Source organism: Dendrobates tinctorius, unplaced genomic scaffold (genome assembly GCF_039654945.1).
Source record: "Dendrobates tinctorius isolate UK_male_01 unplaced genomic scaffold, ASM3965494v1 ptg000057l, whole genome shotgun sequence".
Classification (NCBI taxonomy): Eukaryota; Metazoa; Chordata; class Amphibia; order Anura; family Dendrobatidae; genus Dendrobates; species Dendrobates tinctorius.
The window spans coordinates 27,562,426-27,585,371 of NW_027361725.1; the positions used below are offsets into that span (position 1 = coordinate 27,562,426).

General features: G+C 44.8%; 1 protein-coding gene across 3 annotated transcripts in view; it reads left to right on the forward strand.

Moving 5' to 3' along the window:
* PLA2G4F (phospholipase A2 group IVF) overlaps positions 1 to 22,946 on the forward strand; it is a 224,317-nt gene that overhangs the window by 136,070 nt on the left and 65,301 nt on the right. For 2 of the 3 annotated variants that reach the window (XM_073577855.1, XM_073577856.1), the window contains one exon: positions 555 to 684. The exons of the other annotated variant lie outside the window; for it this stretch is intronic. In XM_073577855.1, the coding sequence (XP_073433956.1) occupies positions 555 to 684 (130 nt within the window). The remainder of the gene's footprint in view (positions 1 to 554; positions 685 to 22,946) is intronic. 3 annotated transcript variants of the gene reach the window in all.

Below are 22,946 nucleotides of genomic sequence, written 5' to 3' on the forward strand. Positions count from 1 at the left end.
ATATATATGGACCTAACTACTTTTAAGACACACTTTTTTTTTTCCCCAAAATTTTGGGGGAAATTGCGGGTGCGTCTTATGAGGCTTTACTTTACTGGCTGCGGTGGATCACGGTCGCTGCTGGAGGGAGGCAAGAGTGGCACGTTGCTGCAGGCTGGGATGAAGGGGTGTCCCGATGTGTTCCGCTGCGGGTGAAAATGGCTGCGGTGCTCTGTGGTGCCGCAGGCACCATAGAGCGGTAAGCAATAAGACGCATGGATTATAAGAGGCACCACCATTTTATTAAGAAAGTATTTTTTCCTATTTTTCGCCTCAAAATTTGGGGTGCGTCATATTATCGGTGCGTCTTATAATCCGCAAAATACGGGTAAGTTTTTTATCTGTGACACGTCTCTAGAATAAATATATATACATATACAGTGTATATATATATATATATGTGTATATATATATATATATATATATATATATATATATAATATTTAAAAGTACATTCTAGTAAAACTTTTGTACATTTTTCACTACTTGACTTGTATTTTATGTTCTGAGGTTAGCTCTGAAGAACTGGACATTCGGCTTGGATTTGCTCTGTCTCAGGGAGAGAGATACTTTATAGAGAAGAGAAAGGAAATTATTGCACAATCTCTCAAAGAAGCCCTGGTCCTGAATAAAGTTCCTGATCAGGTGGGTTTATTATTACATAGAAATAATACTGGGATAAATAGCAGGCATCTCCATGTTTTGGCTATGATCATAAGCTTTGGTTTCAATTATGGGATCTTAAAATGTTATTTGCATTGACTATTTAATATCCAGCAAGGAAGATGGAAAAGAACGAAAACCTTTCTCATTGCTAAAGTTGTGTTCCATGTTACTTTCCCAGTGCGTTTTTCTTGCCACGATTTTGAAAAAAAATGCATATGGGTGAACATGGCCATGTTCCAATGATTGCCCTTAATTGTATACCAAGCTACTATAATTGTCAGCTTGAGAAGAATTGAAGAATTGTTCAAATATTTTTGCAGATTTTTGATTGGACAGTTCCTGGTTTGCAGCATTTTACATCAACGGATGCTGCTTCAAAGAAGTGACATGCACTTTCATTCTTCACCAGGCGTTTTGTTTTTAAACCTGAAGTAGAAAAAATTCTCAAAATTCTGAACAGTTGACTTGCAAGTTACAATAAAAAGTCTTTCCAACGGTTATTGAGGTATTTTTCATTGTGAACCCTCTTGATAACACTTCTCAAAACTTCACCTCACTTACCAATTTATTACAGCTATTACTATTTTGATTTTGTTATGATAGGCCTACGTCCAGCTTTATGACATACAATTTTCCCTTCACCCATGACAGCACACCTGAGCGGGATCCGCCCCGCCAGGACAGAAACCTACTGAAATATAAGGGGCGGAACCTCTCCCCCGCTTCAATTGGGTTCCTGTCCTAGGAAGGGAATCCCAGACTGACAGCGGCGGTGCCTGTCATGGATGAAGAGACCCAGGGCCGTCCCGGCGCAGGAAGAGCAGGTCACTTTACCTGCAGCGCCGGCCGTCGGTCTCCTGGAAGCGCAGTCCCCGGGGTCTCCTTGGGGCTTCAGGTACGTGCGGGTGCGGCTGGCGGCCTCTATGATCCGGGGCGCTCCACCGTGCCTCCCTCCCCTCGCACATGCCCCCGAGCATCTCCCTCACGACACATAGTGTGGAGAGCCGGGGGCGTTTTCCGGCCACTGACGTCAGCGGCACAGGGCATCCTGGGAGTGCGCCTGCTAACGTCAGAAGTGCGACGGCAAGATGGCGCCTGGTGCGACGCCGGCCGCATGGAGAAGAATAGCGCTCGGCCGGCGGTCGCGGGAGGGAGGGGAAGAACGACGCTCACCGGGCCGGACCTACTTGAAGGAGGAGGACATCAGTGCGGCCAGGTAAACCATGGGGTCAGAGCAGGAGCGATCGCCGTTTCCACCGTCTCTGCCTCCATCACAAACCTCCGCTCACAAGCATGGCAGCCGTTCAAGCGGCAAAAGCAGCAGTCGCCCGAGCCACAGGTCGGGAGACTCCTCGATGTCCAGAGAGCACAGGTCACGTGCTCCACCACAGCCTCCGAGTCCGGTATCCGACTTTATGGGTGGTGAGTGATCTCCGTGAATGTTAGTATGTTGTGAATAGTGTCCTTCTTGTGTGTTAACTTCCTTAGTAAAAGGCCAAAAAAGCAGGGAGCAAGAGGAACAATAGGGATTGTGCCATATGTAGAAGCCCCTAGCGAGAGATTGGTAGAAGGACCTTTGTGCCAGCTGCATCCAGCGAACCTTGGCGGAGGAGGCGCCGAGCTTTGCAACCAACCTCAGATCGGTCATCAGGTCAGAGGTGGAAGGCTAACTTAAAGTGTTGTTAAAGAAAAAGAGAGAGTAGGAAAGATTCCCCTAGCTCTTTCTCAGACTCTTCCTCGGCCGTATGGCAGACCGAACACCCATCTTCCTCCTCCTCGGATAACGACACGGGTGGCAAGCCGTGTTTTCCGGTAGATGATACGGATGCTCTCCTCAAGGCCATCAGAGTAACAATAGGCCTACAGGAGGAAAAAACGGCTAAGTCCCTGGAAGATGTCATGTTCGGGGGTCTACAGGAAAGGAAGAAACGTACCTTTCCAGTCAATGAGAAGGTCCAAGCACTCACTGAAAGAGAATGGAAGAAGCCTGAGAGATCAGGAGCACTTCCCTCCTCCTCTAAAAGGAAGTACCCCTTTGAACATAATGACACGAAGATATGGGACACGGTCCCAAAGATTGATGCAGCGGTGTCCAGGTCATCCAAAAAAATCGACCCTGCCCCTGGAAGACTCAGGAGTACATGGAGACCCGCTAGATAAAAAAGCGGATTCCTACTTAAGACATACATGGGAGCAGTGGCAGGAGCACTAAAACCAGCAATAGCCAGCACCTGCACAGCACGTTCCTTAATGATTTGGCTACAGCAGCTGGAAGAGAAACTTGCTTCAAATGTCTCGAGGGAAAAAATTTTGGCGGACATGTATCTTCTGCACGGAGCAGCAGCTTTTTTAGCCGACACTTCCGCCGATTCCATGAGACTGACGGCTCAAGCAGCAGGGTTATCAAACGCCGCAAGGCACGCATTATGGCTTAAAGGTTGTCCAGGAGATCTACAGTCTAAAGCCAAGTTGTGCTCTCTCCTGTGTGATGGTCAATTTTTATTTGGGAAAAATCTAGATGACATCTTGGAAAAAGCAAGTGTCAGAAAGACGGGCTTCCCCAGGTTTCCAGAGGATCAAAGAAGGCCGTCCTTTCGGAGAGGAAAATTCAGGGGTCGTCCTCCGGGGGGATAGGAGAAAATGGGAGGACAAAAGGAAGGAGGAGTCCGGATTCATGTTCAGAGGAGCCACCTCATCCTCTAAAAAATCCCTACAATGACACTGGCATCCCGGTAGGGGGCAGACTGATGCTTTTTTCCGAGGCCTGGGAAGGTATCCCTTCCAATGCCTGGATCTTAAACATCATAAGAAAAGACCTCAAAATTCCTTTTTTCAGCGGCCGAGAGCATCATTTGTTGTGACCCCCGTCAGGAAGGGGATAGAAGAACAGTTGGGCCTGGAGGCAGAAATCTTAAGTCTGCTAGACAAGCACGTTCTGTCCGAGGTCCCAAGCGGACAGGAGAGAACGGGTTTCTACTCACCCCTCTTCCTGATAAAAAAAAAACGGACCAGTCATTCAGAACAATTATAAACCTCAAAGACCTCAATCAGTGGATAAAAAATCAGACCTTCAAAATGGAATCAGTAACTACGGCCATAAAACTACTACACCACAATTGTTTTATGGCCGTAGTCGATCTAAAGGATGCATACTATCACATCCCGATCCACCCAGGTTACCAAAGATACTTAAGAGTAGCTCTCTACATCCAGGGCAATCTCAGACATTTTCAGTTCAGAGCCCTTCCATTCGGCATATCCATAGCCCCGAGAGTGTTTACCATAGTCGTAGCGGTGAAGACAGCCTTCCTCCGAATCCACAACACGATCATAATACCCTATTTGGACGACTTCCTAATAGTGGGCAACTCAGAAGACCATTGCACAGAGCAGGTAGAAAGGGTAACGGACACCCTACAAAGACTGGGGTGGATGGTAAACATCAAAAAATCAAAGATACAACCCCTAATGGGACAGATTTTTCTAGGGTTCATCCTGGATTCAGAACAACAAACTTGTCTGTTACCAGAGGCCAAGATGGAAAAGGTGACAGATATGACTTTGGCGGCCCTAGATCAACCTCACATGACTCTGAGAAGCGCGATGTTCTTGCTAGGCACCCTGACAGCGTGTATCACAGCGGTCAGGTGGGCACAATTTCACACCCGACGGCTTCAGGCATAAATTCTGTCAGCACAGAGATCGCTGAGAGGGCGTTAATAAGGAAGGCTGGAGCTTTCGTTAGAGGTCAAAAACTCTCTCAGATGGTGGTTAGACAGGACAAACCTGATGTCAGGGATGTTATGGCACAGACCAGTGACCGACATAATTCTGACAGTCGCGAGTTCCTCAGGGTGGGGGGCACACCTAAGGGGTCAAACGACCCTGGGGGCCTCAAGAGCAAAACGCATCCTCCAACTTGAGAGAATTACAGGCAGTAAACAAAGCCTTAAAAAGCTTTATCCCCCGTCTAAAGGCCGCAATGTCCGGATCATGTCGGACAACAAAGTGACAGTGGCGTATATCAATCACCAGGGGGGAACAAAGTCACACTCCTTAATGAATGCGGCCAGCGAGATTTTTCACAGAGCAGAGCGACATCTACTCTCCCTGACGGCACTACATATAAGAGGGGTAGAAAAGGTAGAAGCCGACTTCCTGAGCCGCAATATACTAAAGCAAGGAGAATGGACCCTAAATCAGTTAGTGTTTCAGAAGATAGCACAACTTTGGGGAGAACCGGTAGTAGACCTCTTTGCCAAAAGCAACAGACAGGTAGAGAGGTTTTGTTCATTAAACCCAAAAGAAAAACCATGGGCGGTGAACTCATTTGCAAATTCCGTGGGATTTCAAACTAGGTTACGCGTTTCCTCCAGTAGCTCTGATCCCAACAGTTGTGAGGAAAATAAGGGAAGATCAAGCCAGAGTGATCTTAATAGCCCCTTTCTGGCCAAAAAGGCCCTGGTTCTCGCTGCTGCAGATGATATTCCTCTCGGATCCATGGGTACTACCAGAGATCCCAGACCTGCTAGCTCAGGGTCCAATATTCCACGCGCAAGTCAAGGGATTCCATCTGACTGTGTGGAATTTGAAAGGTCACTTTTAATGGATAGAGGATTCTCTCCGGGGTTGGTGACTACGCTGTTGAAAAGTAGAAAGCCAGTAACAACTAACATATATGGTAGAACATGGAATAAGTTTCTACAGTTCCTGGGGAAGCCGTTAGACCAAAAGCCCCCGATTAACGCCATTTTGGAATTCTTACAAGCAGGATTACAGCTGGGACTAGCGGTAAGTCTCTTAAAGTTCAGGTGTCCGCACTGGGCGCACTATATGACTGCAACATAGCAGCAAACAGAAGGGTAGCTAGATTCATTAAATCCTGCCATAGGTCCAGACCTATCCCATTGCCGAAAATAGCCCCATGGGATTTAAACCTGGTCTTAGAAGCCCTTACGAAAGAGCCATTCGAACCAATTCAACAACTGCCTGTAAAATATCTTACCCTAAAGACCATTATTTTAGTGGCCCTTACGTCGGCCCGTAGAGTAAGTGACTTGCAGGCCCTCTCAGTGAATCCACCTTATACCCAGGTGTACCAGGACAGGGACATCTTAAAAACAGACCCCGCTTATCTCCCAAAAGTAGTATCTGATTTCCACCTCAGCCAGAAGATTGTCCTCCCCTCCTTCTGTGAGAATCCAAAAAACCCAGGGGAGGAGAAATTCCACAAATTGGATGTTAAAAGGACCCTGCTAGAATATATATCAGTGATTATCCAGTGGAAGAGGTCCCGGTCCCTATTTGTAGCCTTCCAGGGTGCCAGGAAAGGTTACGGAGTATCAAAAGGGACCATCGCCAGATGGATTAGGGAGGCTATTAGTGTAGCCTACTCAGCTAGTGGCATTCAGATTCCTGACGGCATCAAGGCTCATTCCACTAGAGCCTCCTGGGCCGAAAGGGCAGAGGTATCAATAGACCAAATTTGTAAGGCCGCTACCTGGGCCTCACCATCAATCTTCTTTAGACACTATAGATTAAATCTATCCTCCTCTGCTGAATTAACCTTTGGTAGAAGGGTGCTGCAAGCGGTGGTTCCTCCCTAAGGTGTTTCGAAGTCTCCAAAAATCTCTCAGGTGTGCTGTTATGGGTGAAGGGAAAACTACCATGGTTACTTACCAGTAGCCAGTTTTTCCGGAACCCATGACAGCACCCGTATATTCCCCCCCTTTTCACTGTATGGGTGTGCACGTTAGTAGGGTGTATTTGTGTGATGTGGTGTTGGATAAACATGTAACTAACCGGGAAGTCCTCTCATGCTCTGTAACCAACTGAAGCAGGGGAGAGGTGCCGCCCCTTATACTTCAGAAGGTTCCTGTCCTGGCGGGGCGGATCCCTCAGGTGTGCTGTCATGGGTTCCGGAAAAACTGGCTACCGGTAAGTAACCATGGTGGTTTCTTTAGGTTGATGTCTTTGGTCCTAAAATCGGGGCAGGAGTATAAAGTATAGTTATAAAAGATATCCATACTACTACTAAATGCCGAACTATTTATTTATTTACAGGTTAGAGGTAGGAAAAAATTGCATATGTGCGGTACAAAGGTGCATGGGACACACGGGCGAAGAGTTAAAATGAAAATTATATACATGAATAGATAGTGGCCAGTGACTGTTGTACTAGCAACCAGTATTCACGATCTTGGATATATTTCCAATCCCTCCACCAAGGTGGTTAGATGTCAATAAATCAGGCCAACATTGTGGCATAACAAGATGCCCTTTAGTAAAAGTATGGACTGCATGGAACAATTAAACACAATGGTACCATAGCTTGAGGGAGGCACCACAAAGGGGGAAGCTCAGTGTAAGTGCCTCTGCCCAACGTGCGTTTCCAACCTGCCTTCGTTCCATGCAGTCCATACTTGTACTAATGACCATATTGCTATGCCACAATGCTGGCCTAATTTATTGACAGCTGGCCACTTGGTGCTTATAGAGGGATTGGAATTATATCCAACTTCGTGAAAGTGTTACATCAACTGGCCACTATCTGTTCATATACAGTGAAGGAAATAAGTATTTGATCCCTTGCTGATTTTGTAAGTTTGTCCATTGACAAAGACATGAACAGTCTATAATTTTAAGGGTAGGTTAATTTTAACATTGAGAGATAGAATATCAAAAATAAAATCCAGATGATCACATTGTATAAATTATATAAATTTATTTGCATTTTGCAGTGAGAAATAAGTATTTGATCCCCTACCAACCATTAAGAGTTCTGGCTCCTAATCAACTCGTTACCTACATTAAAGACAGCTGCCTTACATAGTCACCTTTATAAAAGACTCTTGTCCACAGACTCAATCAGTCAGACTCTAACCTCTACAACATGGGCAAGACCAAAGATCTTTATAAGAATGTCAGGGACAAGATCATAGACCTGCACAAAGCTAGAATGGGCTACAAAACCATACATAAGGCGCTGGGTGAGAAGGAGACAACTGTTGGTGCAATAGTAAGAAAATTGAAGAAATACAAAATAACTGTCAATTGACATCGATCTGGGGCACCATGCAAAATCTCACCTCGTGCGCTATCCTTAATCATGAGGAAGGTGAGAGATCAGCCTAAAACTACATGGGGGGAACTTGGTAATGATCTCAAGGCAGCTGGGACCACAAGTCACCAAGAAAACCATTGGTAACACATTATGCCGTAAAGGTTTAAAATCCTGCAGTGCCCGCAAGGTCCCCCAGCTCAATAATGCACATGTGCAGGCCTGTCTGTAGTTTGCCAATGAACACCTGGATGATTCTGTGAGTGATTGGGAGAAGGTGCTGTGGTCAGATGAGACAAAAATTGAGCTCTTTGGCATTAACTCAATTCGCCGTGTTTGGAAATGCTGCCTATGACCCAAAGAACACCGTCCCCACTGTCAAGCATGGAGGTGGAAACATGTTTTGGGGGTGTTTCTCTGCTAAGGGCACAGGACTACTGCATCAATGGGAGAATGGATGGAGCCATGTACCATAAAATCCTAAGTGACAACCTCCTTCCCTCCGCCAGGACATTAAAAATGGGTCATGGCTGGGTCTTCCTGCAAGACAGTGACATTAAGGTCATGGAGTGGCCTAGCCAGTCTCCAGACCTTAGTCCCATAGGAGTGGAGGGAGTTGAACCTCCGAGTTGCCAAGTGACATCCTCAGTCTTAAGCTGGAGTCATACATAGCGACTTACCAGAGATCCCGACAACGATATCAACGTGTCAGGATCGCTGGTAAGTCGCTATGTGATCGCTGGTGAGCTGTCACACAGCTTCACCAGCGATCAGCACAGCGACGCCGAGCGCACGGCGTCGCTGTGTTCGTTAGTTACCAGCGCGCTGATGCAGGGAGCTGGTAACTAACGTAAACATTGGGTATCCAAGGGACGTGCGTCCCTTAGATACCCGATGTGTACATTAGTTACCAGCTCCCTGCAGCAGCGCGCTGGTAACTAACGTACACATTGGGTATCTAAGGGACGTGCGTCCCTTGGATACCCGATGTGTACGTTAGTTACCAGCTGATCGCTGGTCTCCCGCCTGTCACACGCAGCGATGCGTGCTGGCCAGCGGGAGATCAGCGACGAAAAATGTCCAGAGGTTTCTTGCAGCGATACCGGCAGGGGGGCCGGTCGCTGATCGCTGTCACACACAGCGATCTCGCTGGTGAGATCACTGTTGTGTCACAAAACTTGTGACTCAGCAGCGATCTCGCTAGCGAGATCGCTATGTGTGACGGGGCCGTTAATGATTTAGAGATGATCTGCAAAGAGGTTTGGACCAAAATTCCTCCTGACATGTGGGCAAACCTCATCATCAACTACATAAAAAAAATGTCTGACTGCTGTGCTTGCTAACAAGGGTTTTGCCACCAAGTATTAAATCTTGTTTGCCAGAGGGATCAAATGCTTATTTCTCACTGCAAAATGCAAATCAATTTATATAATTTATACAATGATTTTCTTTCAATGTTAAAATTAACCTACCCTTAAAATTATAGACTGTTCGTGTCTTTGTCAGTGGGCAAACTTACAAAATCAGCAAGGGATCAAATATTTCCTACACTGTATATAAATTCGATTTTAGCTTTTCCTCGGTGTGTCCCATGCACTTCTGTACCACACATATGCACTTTTTTTTCCTTTCTCTTACCTGTAATTATATATTTTTTATAATAAAGTAATAATGTTTTTTATTAGATTTTAGGCTTCATGATCATTTTTCCTTTTCTTTTTCGTGCAAACTTATTGCACTGTATTATATTAATGATCAGGCTGAAACATGTTCCAGAAGTGGGACTAGAATAAAAACAAAATTAAAAAAAAAAAAGTTGAAAACCTTAAAGGGAAAGAGAAACAAACGGTTTTTTTTCTTAAATATATAAGAAATATTTTAAAAAGTAAAAACAGTCTGCAACGATGTGAGCTTTATGACGATCATGCTGTTTAACATGTACTGTACAATCACTAAGGTTACAAAAAGCCAGAATTTCAATTTTCTTTGTTAAAGGTACTCTGTTACACCCAGACTCTAATTAAATCTCTTACCCAGGAAGGTAGTGATTTAGTTATCAGAAAAGCATGAATTGTTTGGTATGCTGTGGTGCACCCATGTTATGGCCAGGGGCTTAAAGCCCCCGTTACACACTGCGATATCGCTAGCAATATCGCTGTAAAGTCACCGATTTTGTGACGTTGCAGCGATATTGCTAGCGATATCGCTGCATGTGATACTTACTTCCGACCGGCTCCCCCGCTGGTTATCGCTGATCGCGCGAGAAGCTCCTGGACCATTCCTCGTCGGCCACTTCCTGCTGGGCTTCCTGTGGCGCAGACGAGCGACGCGTGGAGCCAGGCGGGAGGACGCAGGATTGCCGCGTCTGACAGGTAAGTAGCGATCCCCGTCCCCTGCGATGTCGCTGGTAAGATCTGCCTGTGTGGCAGCTCACTAGCGACCACCTAGCGATGCACCAGCGATCCTGACCGCGTCATATCGCTGGTCGGGATCGCTGGTGCATCGCTAGGTGTAACGGTACCCTTAGGTACTGTCGCACTTAGCGATGCACCAGCGATCCCGACCAGCGATATGACGCTGTCAGGATCGCTGGTGCATCGCTAAGTGGTCGCTAGTGAGCTGCCACACAGGCAGATCTTACCAGCGACATCGCAGGGGACAGGGATCGCTACTTACCTGTCAGACGAGGCGATCCTGACGTCCTCCCGCCCGCGTCCACGCGTCGCTCGTCGGCACCACAGGAAGCCCAGCAGGAAGCTGACGACGAGAAATGGTCCAGGACGTTTGAAGGTTGTGGCAACAGACACTTACTCTTATGTTTTTCCTTCCTGACTGATTCTTTACTAGTTTTGTTGGTGTTCGTCTCACTGCTGGTAACATGAGACCATTCAGGGTGCACATGTTGTCCTGCTTCTGCAGGATGGTGAATTTGTATGTGACATCGCAAGAAGCTATCAAGCACATGAAGCAGATACCGGGACATGGGTCGTTGCACAAGGGCTGTAGTAAGTAATCAACCCAACAGCAAGGCCAGTTTCTTATACTTAATGCAAAAGACTCCATGAGGAGGATGCGAGGACCCAACATCCTGTAGTACCATCTGTTCTCATGGCCCAGGTCCAACACTGTGCTTCATGACTAGCAATTCTTGGGAATACCAGAATTGGAAACTCATATATTGACATGCCATTTTCTTTATGGATGGAGGACAGGTTCATCTTGAGCACATGTGAGACATGAAGGAGTCTTGTGATGCTTTGGTGAACATTATGCTGCATTACACAGCACGACCAGTTTGGTGTTGACTTTGAGGAGGTATATCTTCAGAGGGTCACTTAAACTTCCACGTACCATCAACAATCCCTTGACTGTTGTAGGGTGTCAGGATGAAATCCTTTGAGCCATTTCCAGACCTTAGGCTGGTGAAGTAGGCCCTAGTGCAGGACTGTGCCCCGCCTCATGTGGCCAGAGTGTGTAGGCTGTTAATGGTTTGATATCATTGACTGGTCCCCACACTCACCAGGCCTTAATCTAAATGATACCCCTTAGGTTATTTTGCCAGAGGGACCATGGCTGGCAGATAGCAGTACAGACTTCAAGAAACTCACTAAAGCCCTGATCGGTGATCTTCCTTCAGGGCACCATCTGCCATCTCATTAGACTTTGTCAGGAGTACATACTGGCATATGAAGGCCATACACCCTGTTGTGCAGAATAGAAATTCATGAAAATAAGATTTGCAGGTTATTACTTAGATTTTTGGGGTGATTTGGACTCCACTTCTTAGTTGGCTGATGATATTGGTTCCATTGACTGCTCAAACATATCTTTGTTCCCAATGAATAACACAGATTAGACTAGTGAACCTTTTCAACTTAAATCACATATCCGACTTAAACGATGAAGAATCTGCTGAGTTTTGGGGTGCCAGTTAATAGTAATTAACAAGAACTACTGGATCTTTAAAATGGGTTTATTACAAACAAGGAATTTATGACATACATAAGGGAAGTCTAAGGGACAATTGTACAATTAAAGGGAAGAGGTAATAGGAGAGGGTAGTAGAAGCTGGGATGTGGGGAAGGGGGAGATATATAAATCTGATCCTTACATATATGTTAAACCAATTCACATCCACACCCACATACAAGTCATGACTCCGCCCTTGTTCCGGTATCTTATGTAGTACAGTGTTCAATCATCTTTTGGTAATATGAGAAATTATGATTGTAGTGGTCATTTTCCTCTACATGGCGTACTTGGATTTAGGATTAAAGCCCCCATCACACTAAGCGAGATCGCTGCTGAGTCACAAGTTTTGTGACGCAACAGCGACCTTAGCAGCGATCTCGCTGTGTGTGACACCTATCAGCGACCAGCCCCCTCTCCGGGTATCGCTGATCGTGCAGGAATGTCCTGGGCCTTTTTTTGATCGTTGATCTCCCGCTGGCCAGCACGCATCGCTGCGTGTGGCAGCGGGAGACCATCTATCAGTGAGCTCCCAGCGCTGTAAGCAGACGCTGGGAGCTGGTATCCAAGGTAAACAGCGGGTAACTAAGCATGCACGTTGCTTAGTTACCCGCTTTGTACCCTGGATATCAGCGTGCTCGTGCTGGGAGCTGGTATCCAAGGTAAACAGTGGGTAACTAAGCGCCATGCACGCTTAGTTACCTGCTGTTTACCTTGGATACCAGCTCCCAGCACGAGCACGCTGGTATCCAGGGTACACAGCGGGTAACTAAATGATGTGCACGCTGGTCCTGATCTCTGGTGAGTCTGTCTGTTTGACAGCTCACCAGCAATCATGTAGCGACACACCAGCGATCCTGACCAGGTCATATCGTTGTCAGGATCGCTGGTGCGTCGCTATGTGTAACGGGACCCAAAGTCCTGGTGCCAAAAGGCCTGAGGGCACTCCATTTAGGCCAGAGATTAGATGTCCATCTGAAGAACAATGGCTTGTACTTCCCTCCACATGGAATGTGTGTCAAAGATAAGATGTCCAATTCAGGAGCAATAGCTTTTACTCCCAACACCACAGGGGTTATGTATCCTTCAAAAGGTTGGAGACACAATGTCCATCTACAATGTAGATTCTCTTTACTCTATTGAAATAACAATGGACTCTTTCAACCTCAGACATAATTGCCTTCCTGTGTAATCACATCTTACATCTCATGGTCAGTCTGTTTGCACGTTTAGCTGTTATGTAGAGCTCAAGAAATGTTCATTGCCCTTAAGCCCCGTCACACATAGCGACGCACCAGTGATCCCGACAACGATATGACCTTGTCAGGATTGCTGGTGTGTCGCTACATGATCGCTGTTGAGCTGCCAAACAGGTAGATCTCACCAGCGATCAGGACCAGCGACGACATGGGTAACAAGCGTGCGCGTCGCTTAGTTACCCGCTGTGTACCTTAGATACCAACTCCCAGCGCCAGCACACTGGTATCTAAGGTACACAGCGGGTAACTAAGTGACGCGCTTGCTTAATTACCCGCGGTTTACCTAGGATACCAGCTCGCTAATCTATGGTCTCCCGCCTGCCACACGCAGCGATGCGTGCTGGCCAGCGGGAGACCAACGATCAAAAAAAATGTCCAGGGCTTTCGAGCACGATCAGCAATACCTGGCGGGGGCGGGGGGGGGGGGGCGGTTGCTGATACATGTCACACACAGCTATATCGCTGGTGAGATTACTGTTTCGTCACAAAACTTGTGACTCAGCAGTGATCTCGCTAGTGATCTCGCTGTGTGTAACGGGGGCTTTATAATATATAAACTGTCCATGTTGGTTCCAACAGACGAACAAAAGATTCAAGTGTTCCCTTAAGGCTGGGGTCACACTACGCTAATGCAGTCCATTTAACGGATTGCGTTACGCCGCGGCATAACGTGATGTAACGCAATCCATTAACGCAGCCATTCACCCTCATTAGGAGTGCATCACTGTAAATCGGCATGCGCTAGCGATGTGCCGTCATTCTGTGACGGACCCTCGGACGCGGGCTGCAGCGTCCGGGGGTCCGTCACTGCTAGCGCAGATGAAGCATCTGCGCTAGCGGGCTCACATAACACGATCGCGTTATGTGAGTAGCGTTAATGCAGTCCATCAGGCGGCTGTTTAGCCTTATGGAGGGTTTTGGGGTGTGGAAAAATATGGGTATTAGTCTGATAGGTCAGTTGATTTACCAGGAGAAGCTTAAATCATTTGAAATGCTACAAGAGGAATTTCAGTTCCCAAGGTTGGATCTTTATCAGTATAGAACAACACGCGTTTCAGTCTCAAAGTAGAAAAGTGCCCATACAAGTACAAACTAATCTTTTGTTAGACTTTGTTTAAAAGAAGTGGAATGAGGGGGGCAATATTGGAAGTATATAGTGACCTGTTACATGCTTTCTTGGGAGATCACCCTATCAAAGCTAAAAGAAAGTGGGAGATGGATTTGGGGAAATAAACGATGATAGTTGGGGAATCTATTCTGAAATATGTGCCTAAGATATCTATTAGTAAACCTGAGAGACTGTCACAACTGTGTGTGATCCATAGGGTGTATAGAACCCCTGACATGTTATTCAAGGCTGGCCTGAAGTCGACCTCTGACTGCCCTAGGTGTACACAATCTCAGGCAGGTATATTACATATGCTCTGGTGTTGTCCCAGACTGTCAGCCTTCTGGATTGTGGTGCTGAACCATATTGGAGTGGTGTGTGGTCCCTAGGGACCCTCTGGTATGTATACTGGGATATGTGGAGGAAATAATAACAGATTGTGCGACCAAAATTGCAATTGCAAGACTGTTATTTATTGCAAGGAAATTGATTGCTAAATACACTGTTACCAAGGTTTTGTCCCTTGGACAACTTTGAGTGTTCCTGATAGATTTTTTCATGCTGATTTCAGAAATGGCTTCAGATTTTTCCTATCCCGCAAGGTTTTTGAGAAATGATAGGAAACATTATAATCTGTTATAATTCTAAAAACTCATATATGAACTTTTTCTGAAACAGTATATTCTGAATTTTCCATAGAAATAACATAAATTGCTGATCTACACATATGCAAGCACTTATGCGAATTCCGTGCAGGCGCAATGAATCATTCGGCTGACCGTGTACGGAGCATACCACATCTCCTGGGCAGGACAATACTGACATACTTAGAGCATGGCTGAATGGATCACAACCTTCAATGCCGTTCGCTGTCCCAATGATATGGAGAGAGCAGAGAGATCATGTAACAGATTGCTACTTCTGCCTTACGAATGTAACAGGATATTCAGCAAAGAACAAGAAATAAATAGAATATCCTAATCTTCCTTCAGCCATAAGACCAGTGCCATATGATGAAAGTCTTAGTGTTCCAAAGCCGCTCAAAGTATGGACAATGGAGGACGACGAAGATGAGCTAACAGTGTCAGTGGTAAATGAAACTGCTGCTGACCCAGACTTTGAGCCTTCTACATCTAATCCACATCTGTTCAGTCAAGCTGATCTGAGTGGCTTGGTCAGAGATTTGAAATTGTCAAACAGGCAGGCAGAATTATTGGGATCAAGGCTACAAGAATGGAATCTCTTAATATCAGGAACAAGAGTTTCTGTTTTTCACAGTCATCAGGATGACAACCATGTTGACAATTTAACCTTTTGCAATGATGGCTTGGGGTTGTTTGGTGCTCTTGGATGTGAACATGACCCAAAGGAATGGCGACTGTTCATTGTGAAGGCTGTTTTATTACACAACAGAAATATCTATCCTTCTATACCTATTGGACATGCCGTACACATGAAGGAAATGTATGAAAATATGGAGATACTGTTGACCCACATGAACTATAGAAATTATAACTGGAATATAAGTGGTGATCTAAAAGTTGTTGCACTTCTTCTTGGATCACAGTTTGGATATACCAAGTATTGTTGTTTTCTTTGTGAGTGGGACAGTCATGCACGAGAAATGCACTATTTCAGAAAGGACTGGCCACTCCATGAAAACCTGGTTGCTGGACAGAAGAATGTTAAACATAATCCTCTCATTGATCCAGCAAAGATATTTCTCACTCCTTTGCATATTAAACTTGGGCTTAAGAAGAATTTTGTCAAAGCAATGAACAAAGAATCGGAAGCCTTTTCTTACTTGCGACAGAAATTTCCAAGAATAAGTGATGCAAAGATTAAAGAAGGTATTTTTATTGGCCCACAGATCAGAGATATAGTGAATGACAGTAGCTTTGATGGTCTTTTGCAAGGTGCTGATCAAGTGGCCTGGAGAGTCTTTAACCCCTTTCTGACTGCTGACGGGATAGTACGTCAGCAGACTCCCCTGCTTTGAGGTGGACTCCGGCAGTGAGCTCATCACCGACCCCGTCACGTGATCGGGGGTCGGCGACGCATTGCCTTGACAACCAGAGGTCTCATAGAAACCTCTATGGCTGTTGCAGGCAGATTGCTGTGAGCTCCTCCCGATCTGCTCATCGCCCATATGTAGCAGAGCCGATCTAGTTGTGCATGCTTCTAGCCTCCTATGGAGGCTATTGAAGCATGCCAAAAGTAAAATAAAAAAATGTTTAAAAATTAAAAAAAAAAAAGCTAAAAGTTCAGATCGCTCCCCTTTCGCCCCAATCAAAATAAAACAATTAAAAATAAATCACACATACACATTTTAGGTATCGCTGCATTCAGAATCGCCCGATCTATCCATAAAAAAAAGCATTAACCAGATCACTGAACGGCATAGCGGGAAAAAAATTAAAAACGCCAGAATTACGTTTTTTTCATCATCACGACATTGCATTAAAATGCAATAACTGGCGATCAAAAGAACGTATCAGCACTAAAAATGTCACCTTGGCCCGCAAAACATAGGCTCTCACCCGACCCCAGATCACGAAAAATGAAGACGCTATGGGTCTCAAAAAATTGCACTTTTTTTTTTTTTTTTAGCAAATTTTATAATTTTTTTTTCACCACTTTGATAAGAGAATATAGACACGTTTGATTTCTATGAACTCAAAATGACCTGGAGAATCATAATGGCAGGTTAGTTTTAGCATTTAGTGAACCTAGCAAAAAAGCCAAGCAAAAAACAAGTGCGGGATTGCACTTTTTTTGCAATTTCACTGCACTTGGAATTTTTTCCCCATTTTCGAGTACACAACATGCTAAAACCAATGATGTGGTTCAAAAGTACAACTCGTGCTGCAAAAAATAAGCCCTCACATGGCCATATTGACAGAAAAATAAAAAAGTTATGGGTCTAGAAAGAAGGGGAGCAAAAAATGAAAAATCGAAAAAAGCTCCGGTCATGAAGGGGTTAAAGATGTGACCTTCAACTTCCTTGGCAACAGCAGGGCATCGCACTTTGAACAACTCATGGACAACATGCTCACAGCATATCTTTTCATGAAATGCAATATGTCACTAAAAATTCATTTTCTACATTCTCACTTGGACTTTTTTCCAGCCAATCTTAGTGCTATTAGCGATAAACACAGTGAAAGATTTCACCAAGACATTGCGCTGATGGAGAAAAGGTACCAGGGAAAGTGGAGTGCGCCAATGCTGGCTGACTATTGCTGGAATCTTATTCGAGAAGCATCTGACACAGATTATAAACGAAAGTTGTCTGCAAAACACTTTTGAACAATTGCTTTTGCTACTGACATCGATGCACATGTATGTAGTGTAAAAACCTTACGTGATACAGACTTTTGGAGCACATATTCATGTTCAGCATATCAAAATCTATAAGATACAATACAATTTTCTCAGGGGACAAGAACTTTCCTGAAATTTGTTGCACAGTGATATTGGATTAGAGAGGAGCCTCCGTCCAAACGTGAATTTATTGCTCAATTGGAACATATAATTGAAATGGAAAAAAGTATTTATACCAAGAAAAATAAGCTGGAACTATTCAATGAACTTTGGCAGCTGTGGCTGGACAGGATTCACTAATGTTGCACCAGTGTCGTAGCTGTTTTCATTCTGACCCAGAGTCAGACATGCTAGATCACCAGTGAGGCCAAATTAGGAGTTTACACCCTTAATTTACAAGCGCTTGAAAACAAAAGAGACTGCACACGGGCCATGGGCAAATCACTTTATCTGACGTAATGAAACACAAGGCAATATTTTATACCATTTACAACAATATGTAATTCTATGGAGCTCATGTGGCCTCCACCGTTTATCCCAGGGTCATACCACGTTTACCATGTACCGAGAACATGTTGTTGCTGACTATTGAGAACATATAATAAGTATAGTCTCCTTGAAGCAGAGACTAATAGTCTGCTGTGTCATCAGAAGAAAAAATATAGCAATGAAAGGCAAATGGCAATTGAAGAATTAAAAGCAGTTAAGGCCTCTTTCACACTTCAGTTTTTTGCCATCAGTCAAAATCCGCCAAAATTTGAAAATGGCGGATCCGCAAAAATGGAAACAAAACGGATGCAAACTGATGGAACGGATCCGTTTTGTTGAGGATCCGCCATACCAATTTTACGGCGGATCCTCAACAAAACTGATCCGTTCCATCAGTTTGCATCCGTTTTTGTCATCCGTTGGATCCGTTTTCTTGCGGATCCGTTTTTCCACTCCTCCAAAATGGGATGCTCCCAAATATGATTGGCTCTTGGAAAATGCTCTCAAATGTGATTGGATGCTGGAAACTAGGGAGAAATATATCTAGGGTGTTGTGATACAATTTCTTTGAAAGGTTTTAGAGCTAGTGGCAGCGATGGAAGGAGTTAGTGCGAGTCTGGAAGGAGTTATTGCGAGTATTGACAGCTTCTGTGTGGAATTGGATCTTCACTTGAATCGGTTGGCAATTATTGCTATCGAGAGGGAGAAAAGAAGACTGCGAATCCTGCGTATGAGGAGACGGCGCCAGTGGATTCATCCCATTAATGCGCAGAGGTTCACCCGTGGCGTTTTTTCCACACTGTACCTGGAATTGAGGGAGAATCCGGACAAGTTCTTCAACTATGTGCGCATGCGGATGGAATTCTTTGAGATATTGGTGGATCGTGTTGGAGAACAAATCCGGAGAAGGGACACACAAATGCGGTTTTCTATATCACCGGCGGAGCGTTTGATGGTGACTCTTCGGTAAGTTATCTACCTTTTAAAATGTTTCAGATTCTGCAGGCTTTTGTTATGTTATGGCTTGTAGTTTGTATTAATTTTACTTTTTTTTCCCTTTTTTTAAGATTCCTGGCAACTGGAGAATCCTTCACCTCCCTCCATTTCCAGTTCCGGATTGGGATTTCCACTATTGCTGGAATTGTACAACAGACCTGCCGGGCATTATGGGATTCTCTACAGGAGGAATACATTCCAGAGCCAACCCAGGAGAGGTGGCTGGAGATTGCAGAGAAGTTTCAAGAAATCTGCCAGTTTCCAAACTGCATCGGTGCCGTGGATGGCAAGCATGTCAGGATTGTGAAACCCATGGGATCTGGTTCACAGTTTTACAACTATAAAAAATACTTTTCTATTGTGCTTATGGCCATTTCGGATGCAAACTGCAAATTCATTGCCGTGGACATTGGTGCATACGGTTGTTCTAACGACTCACAGGTATTCAAGATTTCCACCATGGGCCGTCGCTTGTATGGAGACAATTTTAACTTCCCACCTCCAAGACCACTCCCTGGAACAACAGGCCCACCAATGCCTTTTGTGTGCGTTGGCGACGATGCTTTTCAACTTTCTAAACACCTACTGAAACCATATGGTAGTCGTGGACTAACACACCGGAAAAGAATCTATAACTATCGGTTAACTAGAGCGTGCAGAGTGGTGGAGTGCGCGTTTGGAATTTTAACTGCCAAATGGAGAGTCCTGTTAACGGCCATGAAAATGAAAACAGAAACTGTGGATGAGGTGGTAAAGGCCTGTGTAACCCGGCACAATTTTGTCCTTTCAAAGGAACCAGTTTCCATCGATGAAAATGTGTATGAAACCACCTTGTGGGATTATGAGGAGCAAACTTTTCGGAGTACTGGTTCAGTGGCAAGAATTAGGGATACCTTTGCAGATTATTTTGTTACACCAGAGGGACAAGTGGACTGGCAAGATGACATGATATAATTTTCTTCATACCAATTGTGAGTAATTTTTTTTTATCTGAAATTTTACCAAGTGTTTGATTTGCACAAGCATTGTGTTTTACCATGTGATTTGGTTAGTTTTACACTTTGCAGTGTTACCAATTGTTGGGTACCAAGCGTAAAGTTACAAAGTGTTATGTACCTATGTTACCAAGTGTTGTGTACCAAGTGTTGTGTACCAAGCGTTTTACACTTTGAAATGTTCACAAGTGTTGGTTATCATATGTTGTGCTATCAAGTGTTTTTTTGTACCTTGTACACCACCGGTGTACTGTGAAATATTACCCAGTGTTGTGTGTTGTGTTACCAAGTGTTGTGTTACCAAGTGCTGTGTTTACCTTTTACACCACTGGTGTAATTTGAATAAAGAAAGAAGCAAAATATAAACATCACAATAAAGGTTTTTGAAAAAAAAAAACTGTTTATTTCTGACAATTTGTATTAACTGTTTTTTTTTATTTTTTAACCTTTTTTTGTAACTTTTTTTGGTATATATTACCTTTTTGGTAACTTTTTTTGGTATAATTACCTTTATATATTACCTTTTTTTAATTTTTTTTGGTATATTACCTTTTTTTAATTTTTTTTTGGTATATTACAACAAATTACAAACTATGATAATGTTGGGTGGAGATAGTATTGGAGGGGTTAACAGGGTTGACCACATCGAGGGGGGGGGGGGTAGGGGACTGGGGAGGGAGTTGGTGAGGACCAGAAGTGGAAGGGGGGTTTAACACATGTGGTTGGGACGGGAGTGGATGGACAGACGAGGTTTGTGGGTACATTGAAGGTGTATGTGGGGGTGGGTATGGTGAGGGCATTGGGGTATAATGCAATGGGGAAGGTAGGTACTGGGAAGAATGGAATGGGGAACTAGAGAAAGGAGAGGGAGTGGTAGGAGGAGGGACGGCTGTGTGATGGATGGTGGTGGAAGGATGGACGGGGGAAGGATAGACAGGGGGAGGATGGACAGGGGGAGGATGGACAGGGGGAGGATGAGATGCTTCAGCAAGCACTTCCACTAGAGCATTCTGACAGGCTTGCATCACACGCATCTGCTGGTGAGTACTTAAACCTTCCATTTGCCGGACAACAGATTGAAAAAAGGTATGTCTCGGTGTCTGGTTTGATTCTAAATTCATCTGTTCCATGTATCTTCTGAGTTCCATGATACTTTGATTGATCATGGTCAACCCAGAAGATAACCGTTGTCCATAAGTGTGGAAACCGTGTTGAACAGTTGAGTTTAGATTCAAACAGTCAGACAAGGTCAACCTTTCCTGACTCCTCAGACGCTGCCGGCCAGAACCAAAAGTTGGTCGAGATGTTGCGGCAGTGTCTGAGGGGTGGGGAACAGGGAACAAGTCGTCACCAGCAGCTTCATGTGATGAAGTCTGCCCTGCTGCTCCAGTGCTGGTGGAGGGGATAGAGGGATGAGACAAGAGGGTAGGTACAGAGGGGTCGGATACCTCGATGTGGTCACCGGGGGCGGTCTCACTAGGGATCACTCCAGAGGGACGCAACTCTGATGCAGACTCCCGAGTGCTGCAGATGGTGCTAAAAAAGGAGAAAAAAAAATGTATATTAAAAATATTGATATTTAATTTAAGTCTGCTGAAAAAAAAATTGGTTAAACATTTCTACTACAGGAATTGTTTGGGGAATATTTACCTTCTGCACGCCATTGTAGATCGCAGGAACACCAGGGCTTTGTAGTTTTCGTACTGGGGTCCCCGGTGTTTTCCCGACGATCCACTCGGGGTCTGAATCTCTTTGTTGTAGTCCCTCTTGAAGCGATCCCGGAGCGACCGCCACCGTGTGATAACCCTGTCACCTGTGAAGCAAAAAAAAAAAAAAAAAAAGGTTTAGTATTCAACACTTCACATGCTGGAAATATAAGTTACTGAAGTTGTAATACTTACGCACAAAATCCCTGGCCCTCGCATTGAGTTCCTCCCAGTTGTCAATAACTGAAGAACAGACTTCATCCCAGAGCCGTCGGGTGGTTGGTTGGTCGGCATGAAGACGGTTTGCCATGTTCCACAGCGGCTCCCGGATTTCCACCTCATGGATGAGGTCATCAGTATCAATAATGACACCCTCCTCCTGATGTCTGTGGGGAGCACGCTGTGAAACCTGTGAAGATAAAAAAACAAAAAGCAAAAAATTACATTATATTCAAACACATGATGTTCATTTAAACAATTATCAAAATAGGGTTACTTACCGTTTGCCGACCACCAGAGGCATCACCTTGACGACCCTGGGATGTCCTGGGAGTCACTCTAGTGCGGGCACCGGATTCTGAAGACTGTGGGGGGAAAAAAAAAAAAAATGTTTGGATGGATGCATAGTTATGGTGTGTGCACTGTGCTGAATGTTTGTGTTGGGTGTAGCATTATGTATCTGTGTATGTGCTAAACTTACAATCTGCGCACCCCCTCCGTGTGTCTCTCCACCCTGCACGTCTCCTCCTGGAAGCTCCTCTGAATCAGCTTCCTGTTAAAACATAATAGGATAGTGTTTTTAACCACAAAAAAATTATTTTAAATAAAAAAAAAACAAAATTTTTTTTACCTCAGCTCGCTGATGATGTGAGGGGGAGCTTTCAGAAGAAGACATTACGGCTTGGGGCAGCTGCGTTGCTTCCTGAACTGATCTGCAAGTATAAACACACTTGTTAAGCTACTATACAAAGTATCAGAATAAGCTTTCAGGCTTTTATACTTACAGGGAAACTAATGGTTGGCTGGCCGTCTCTGTTGCGGTCTGGCTGGCCCTCTCTGCTGCAGCCTGTCTGGCCCTCTCTGCTGCTGCTCTCTCTGCTGCGGCATTGCCGTTAGTGCTTGAAGTGATCTGCAAGTATAAAGACACTTGTTAAGCTACTATACAAAGGATCATAATAAGCTTTCAGGTCTTTATACTTACAGGGAAACTAATGGTTGCCTGTACGCTGCGGTGTGGCTGTTCCTCTCTGCTGCGGTCAGGGTTGTTTCTGCTGCGGTCTGACCGGTCATGTCTGCTGCGTTGTTGATCCCTGCTGCGGTTGGGCTGGCCGTGTC